This window comes from Leguminivora glycinivorella, chromosome 5 (genome assembly GCF_023078275.1).
Source record: "Leguminivora glycinivorella isolate SPB_JAAS2020 chromosome 5, LegGlyc_1.1, whole genome shotgun sequence".
NCBI lineage: Eukaryota > Metazoa > Arthropoda > Insecta > Lepidoptera > Tortricidae > Leguminivora > Leguminivora glycinivorella.
This window is the reverse complement of record NC_062975.1, coordinates 6,265,001-6,271,869: the sequence shown is the minus strand read 5'-3', so window position 1 is coordinate 6,271,869 and position 6,869 is coordinate 6,265,001. Positions and strand designations below refer to the sequence as shown.

At 37.3% G+C, this 6,869-nt stretch overlaps 2 protein-coding genes across 2 annotated transcripts; both read right to left on the bottom strand.

Annotated features, from left to right (window-relative positions):
- Positions 1-924: 924 nt before the first annotated feature.
- LOC125226463 lies at positions 925-1,661 on the bottom strand. Its single transcript, XM_048130448.1, has 2 exons — positions 1,509-1,661; positions 925-1,080 (listed from the first exon to the last, which is right to left on the bottom strand). The coding sequence occupies exons 1-2, from the start codon at positions 1,659-1,661 to the stop codon at positions 925-927; spliced, it is 309 nt and encodes a 102-aa protein (XP_047986405.1).
- Positions 1,662-5,033: 3,372 nt separating this feature from the next.
- Positions 5,034-6,561, bottom strand: LOC125226462. Its single transcript, XM_048130447.1, has 3 exons — positions 6,442-6,561; positions 5,960-6,112; positions 5,034-5,192 (listed from the first exon to the last, which is right to left on the bottom strand). The coding sequence occupies exons 2-3, from the start codon at positions 6,110-6,112 to the stop codon at positions 5,034-5,036; spliced, it is 312 nt and encodes a 103-aa protein (XP_047986404.1). The 5' UTR covers positions 6,442-6,561.
- Positions 6,562-6,869: the final 308 nt, after the last annotated feature.

Sequence of the window (6,869 nt, the reverse complement as noted above, 5' to 3'; positions counted from 1 at the left end):
CCTTTGAAGTTAAGCGACACAAATGTTTATTTTAAGTAACTAGGCACTGAAAGTCTAACGTGCCTCGCTTGCAACTCGCCTCTCTATTAGTCCTCGCTCAGACATTGACAACAGGATGACAATATGTAATGGGCCCATCATGGCCCATCGTGTGCCAATGTTTCCTCACACTAAGCCATAACGCCACGGGTCTTCAAATGTCAATCGATCCATTTCGCATTATCTCCATCTCGGGAAGTAATTTGCTGTCATCGTGTCGTGAGGCTTAAAATTATGCTTGTACATACAGTATAGCAAAGATATAACATACCAGTACATACTTATAACTAAATAACTAAGTACAAGAAAAATAAAGTCTTAGAAGTACACATAAGTACCTCGGAAACATGGGGGGGGGGGGGGAATAGGTATGTAGAAAAATAATGTTTTTTTTTTATACTCTGCGGAAGGAAAAATAGTTATTTGTTTTACAAGGGGGCAAAGTAGTTGTTTAACCGCAAGTGCCAATATTGATACCTGAGCAAGCGAAAGATTCCATTATTGAACCGCGAGCGTAGCGAGTGGTTCAAAAAGTGGAATCTAGAGCGTTGCGAGGGTATCAAGGCACGAAGGTTAAACAAACTTTGCCACCGAGTGAAACACAAAATTTTTCACCACACTAACACGAACAAAAAATTGACTATAAAACATCATATAAATCAAATCCATCAATTTATTCAATATTTATGATTCAAAATCATCATTTATAGGTAAAATCTAGCAGCCAGATTAAGACATCGAGTTTAAATTTGTATGAAATTACTTTGCCTCCTTGTGGATAAAATGCAATTTTGCTATCTGTTTTTGAATAGCAAAGAAAGCCTTTACCAGTTGGTGTGGTGAAAATTCATTTACCTATTACATTAACATCATTTTATTTTAAAATCAATCTTCTTTTGGAACTAAATTCATGTACATCAAATAGCATCCCTTCAATTGTTCTTCGACAAAGAAGTGGATTCTAGCTCTGTACTCGCCGTACAAAATTTGATCGTTTAATTTATCACTGTCCAGGTAGAAGTCGGTTACTTCAAGATCGCCCTAAAAGTCAAAATTTAACATTAGTTTAAGTTAATTTTATTTAATTGTAGGTATTTAATACTAGATCCATATGTATCTGGAGGCACAGTAATAGTGCCCTTGCCAAGACGAGCTAAGCGAATCGCAAGGGCATGCACTACCAGTGCCCGGCAAACTATAAGACCATTAGGCGCGGTGGTGTTGGTGTACATAATACGAGCAAAACAACTACCTATACGAAAAATCGCTTCTGCGCAGGAAAGTCCACATGGTCTAAAAGTTAGCCGCGCACTGTACCTACCTTTTCTCGAAGTATGTAATTTGTCGATTCGAATATAGCTTAAGAAAAGGTACTTAAAGCCATATTAAATTAATTGGAAATGATGAAATAAAATACACACAAAATTTTACAGTTATTATTATTATAGATAAGTATTTTAATGACTTACCGGCATAGGGCAGTCTTCGACCCCAGCGGCCTCAATAATGGCGTTGTATACGTCTCCTACCAGAGTTTTCAGCGTGTGGCAGAACGGGCCTTTTAGGTAGAACGAGCCATCTTTGTACCCGCCGTCCTTCTTACTGGCGGTTTTTATCTCCATCTAAGAAGGTGAAACAAGCAAGCGGCTAAGATACCCATCCGTTTATAATACAAATTATAAAATTAAAGTTTGGTAGATAAAAATATGTAAAGATATAAAAACTTTGATGAAAATATTGATATAATGATAAATTAAGTGATTAAATTCTTTGTATCAGGTCTATCGGCGCATATATTTTTTGTTATGTTTTGAATTTAGCTGAAAATTTGGTTATTATTTCTTGTGACGGGTAGGTAATAACTTTCGTGGAAGAATTCCTCTCGAATCCCCGTCATCAGAACTGGGTTTTTGACAAAAGAAAGTAATTAACTAAATAATTTCTGCATTCAAACATATTTTTTCAAATCGCTTGAGAAAAGACATAGTTTTAGGTAAACAAAAAATACGATTGAATTAATTTTTGAAGTCGGTTAAAATAAATGTACTTACTATGATATTGTCGCTAAGTGGCCACGGCGTAGATAACTTTAGGTCTATGACATTAGTTGTCCTGTTAAATTTCCTGGATGTTAGCCACATATCGACTTCCGTTAGTGGTGGGTCACAGTGTTCAAATGACTGGAAAATGAAGGTTCCTGGGCCCTAAACCGGGAAAACAGGAAGGTAATTAGTATTTAATAGAAAAACATACATATAATCACGCCTGTATCCCATAAAGAGGTAGGCAGAGCACTTGAACTACTAAGTTTCAGTGCCACTCTTGGCAAAAAGGGGTTGAAAAAATCCAAATTGTGACATTGCAGTGACAGGTTGCCAGCCTCTCGCCTACGCCACAACATAAACCATATCACACAGTCGACTTCTACGACACCCACGGGAAGAAAGGGGGTGGTGAAATTCTTAACACGTCACCATACGGAATCGAACGAAGTCGACATCCAGGTTACGCAACCAACCGATCGCGTCGGGTGTCAAGTTGGTATGGAGATCCTCCGAGCTGCCTTGGAAACGTCTCTTTGGGCATACTTATATAAATACTGGAATATGGGCTGGGTAGTTTGATCCTCAAGGTCGCAGTCACAGTAAGTACTTTAAAAAAATCGTCTTTAATTTGATTTTTGATAGACTTTGTTGCTTGTGTGGTGACGGATTACAAGAATTTCACCATCCCCTTTCTTCCCGTGGGTGTCGTAGAAGGCGACTATGGGATATGGGTTAAATTGTGGCGTAGGCGAGAGGCTGGCAACCTGTCACTGCAGTGTCACAGTTTCGTTTTCTTTCAACCCCTTATTTGCCAAGAGTGGCACTGGAGCTTTAGTAGTTTCATGTGTTCTGCCTACCCCTTTATCATTTATTTAAAATTAAAATTACTTTATGGGATACAGGCGTGATTGTACATTGTACGTCGTTTGTTGCTGGATGTACTTTTCATTCAACAAGCAACATTACACACAAGTCACACAACAAATTAAAGTCAATCTCATTTTCTTCATAATCCGATGAACTGATTTAACTCGTAGAAAAACTGTTAACTACAAAGGCCACAACATGCTTACCAATATTTTGCCCGGGAAACATTGGCATAGGGAAAATACGCAGATAAAAATAGCAACGTGTAACGTAGATATAAACATTGTGTTTGAATAAACATAATATTAGCGTGTCTACGTTTTTATCATAGTTCCTGTAGAGTGTCCACGCGTGCTGTGTTGTTTAGATAACGTCAAAAATGTATGAAACATGTAATACCACTATAGTTATTCAAAGATCACATAGATAGATAAATATAGGTAAATATGTAGACACTACACGTGTACATACATAGAATTACGCCTGTATCTATCCCATAAAGGGATGGGCAGAGCACATGAAACTACAATGCCACTCTTGGCAATTAAGGGGTTGCAAGAAAAACGAATTTGTTTCATTGTTTTACTTACGCTACTATTTAACTCATATCTCACAGTCGACTTCTACGACACCCACGGGAAGAAAGGGGCTGGTGAAATTCTTGCTTAACCCGTCACCTCACGGGCACTACACGGCTATTTTTTAACCGCCGCCGCCCAAATTTCAAGGAAGGTGGTTCTCAATTCGTCTGTATTTTTTTTACATGTTTGTTCCTCGATATATCTCCGTCGTTACTGACTACTGACCGATTTTGTATTTTTTTTTTATTAATTGTATATACATACAGATTAATCCCATTTTTAACCTCCTGGGGTTCAATCTTCTATTACTAGGACAAAATACCTACGATGGAATTTGAATCTACGTTAAATAGAATTGAGTTGCTTTTGTTTTGATTCATTCGATTTTCAAATAAAAATAAATTCAACCCTGTTTTATAGAACCATCGATTCAAATTTGATTGGCAAATTTTTTGTATGGTGAGTCGCTAGAGGTTAAAACAGAAACCAAGTCCAGGGGGGCTACCATGAAGTGCTAAAGCCGTTCAGTTTAGGTTGAGAGAGAGAGACGGAGCTATGGAACTGCTATAGCTTCGTCCCTTTCTCTCAACCTAAACTGAACGGCTTTAGCACTTCATGGTAACCCCCCTGATGACGGGGTCCTGGAGAAATCGAGGAACTTCTCAAATCTTAAAGGCATACATATAGTGATTTTTCTGTTTTTATAAGAACAGCATGTATTTACGTTAGTGACATTTGGTGCAGTGGAACTGCTGATGATGGTCAGAACGGAACTTATCAAATCAGGGGACCGATTTTAGAACCTCGAATGCATGAATTCGCCGTTCGAAAGTCGTAGAATTACGTCGTTTTCCACAGACTTTCGAACAGCCTAAAATCCATGAATCATGTGCATTGATGTTTTTGTTTTTGCGTGGGACCTTGTTTTGTACTGTAATTATTTCAATATTTTTCACGGCAGGGCTTCAGACACTTTAAATAAGAACAAAAGATATATTAAGCTAAATCGAAACCAACTAATCAATACAGGATAACCACACTATATGAGCTGTCAGTACCGGACTTGTCAAGAACCGATTTCAGAACATTGTTATCGAAATACTGTGAAATCCTTCATCCTTTTTTGTTGTAAGTAATTTATCACGTTCAGTGTAATTATTTTCACTCTTTTTCATATTATTTTGGGCACATCGATAAAACTGTTAGACAATTTAAAATATGTACTTCTTGTTACATCACTGACATTCGATGACTTTCCACGACGAGTGTCAAATAGTAATCCTTGCCAGTAAAAGAAATTAGTTCAGCTGAAAATCCGCAACGTGGCGAGGCTATACAAATCTTGCCAGGCTATACAACATTGATTTATTTTAATCTCCATAAACATAACAGCAAAATAATGATAAACAAATTAATTATTAAATAAAGAAACTAATCTTAACTAAATATCTTAAAACTAACAAAATGTAATAACTAAAATAATTAAATGGATATGAAAAAGTTATTCTTCTTCTTTAGCCATCAACTGCATGTACAGAAGGTAACATCCTTTCAATTCATTGTCGACAAAAAAGAATATTTCGACTCGGTAGTCCCCGTACAACATTTGATCGTTCAGTTTGTCACTGTCCACATAGTAGCCGTCCAGTCTTACATCACCCTGTAATAAAAGTCATATTAATAGATAATTACATACATACATACATAGATACATATAATCATGCCTGTATCCCATAAAGGGGTAGGTAGAACACATGAACTACCAAGTTTCAGTGCCACTCTTGGCAAAAAGGGGTTGAAAGAAATCGAAATTGTGACATTGTAGTGACAGATTGTCAGCCTCTCGTCTACGCCACAATTTAATCAATGTCCCACAGTCGATTTCTACGACACCCACGGGAAGAAAGAAATAGATAATTCAGGGATACCTATATTTAAAGCATAAAATTCACACTACGGGGTTTAGAAATGAAATGATATATGTAATCGCGTTCGACCTGTATGCTGTGCCACGAGCTATTCTTTCTTGTATATTTGTTTATTTATTTATATATACCGGCGATCTTGGAAACAGCTCTAACGATTTCGCTGAAATTTATGTGGGGGTTTTCGGAGGTGATAAAACGATCTAGTCTTGGGCCCCGTTAATGCGAATTTTCGAGTTTTCGTGCATTTTTCATTCGCATTAAAATGCAGGTCATGTCATTGGATGGTATATCATCTCAAAACACGATGATGTAATAAAATAGAACTCCGAAGTCCGAGCTTCGTCGCCTAGGTACTTAAAATTTTATATTCAAATCATTTCGTGGTGGTGATGTCACTGATGTATTACTGTATGTATTACTTTAGTATATTAAATATAAATAAGATTCCTATTTGACAGAAGAGTATGTAGATAATAAGATGTCCTTAGACTTTTCTTACTGGCATGGGACAGTCCTCAACCCCAGTAGCATTTAAAATGGCATTGAACAAGTCCCCAATGAGCGCACGTACAGTTTGACAAAACGGACCATTCATGTAGTAGGAACCCGGTTTGTAACCGCCGTCCTTCTTGGTTGCTGCCTTTATCTCCATCTGTGGTTGAAGAATACGAGTGTTTCATTAATATCATCATCACCATCAACATTTCCGCCGTCACTCGCCCACTGCTGCGCACAGGCCTCCCCCTCCCTTCGTGTATGTGGCGCCATCTATTGTGTGGTGTACTGTATGCGCGTTCTTAGGCGGTTGCTTTTTAATGCATGGGATGGTATGATATTCTTATATTTAATCTATGGTTACACACTAGCGTTTATTATCAACTCATAAAATATCATAGACATTGATCCTAAAGATTGTGTATAAATGTGCGAATAAGAACAATACCGAGAACTTTCAATATATAATTTCAAGAATGTACTTACTCTGATGTCATCACTAAGTGGCCACGGTGTTGATAGTGTCACATCTATAACATTTGTTGTCCGGTTAAATTTTTTCTGAGTTAACCACAAATCGACTTCTGTTACTGGTGGATCGCAGTGTTCAAATGACTGGAATTTGAAGACCCCTGGACCCTACAAAAAATAACAGATTGGTTATGCAAAGTAACGCTGAGCTGCGTTTATACTTGGAATTCAGATTATGCCCAGAATTTTATTTCGTATCTACATGACTAGGGAACATTAAATAGGAAAATATTTTAGTAGAAAAAACATAGTGTAAAGTGGTAATGGTGGTAACCTAACCACAAAATTAAAATGTAGAAAAAAACCCTGACATAGTAGACCGATTTTTTTTTATTGTAGACTGATCAGCGATTGACCTTAGTCACACCTGATGGAAAGTGAAG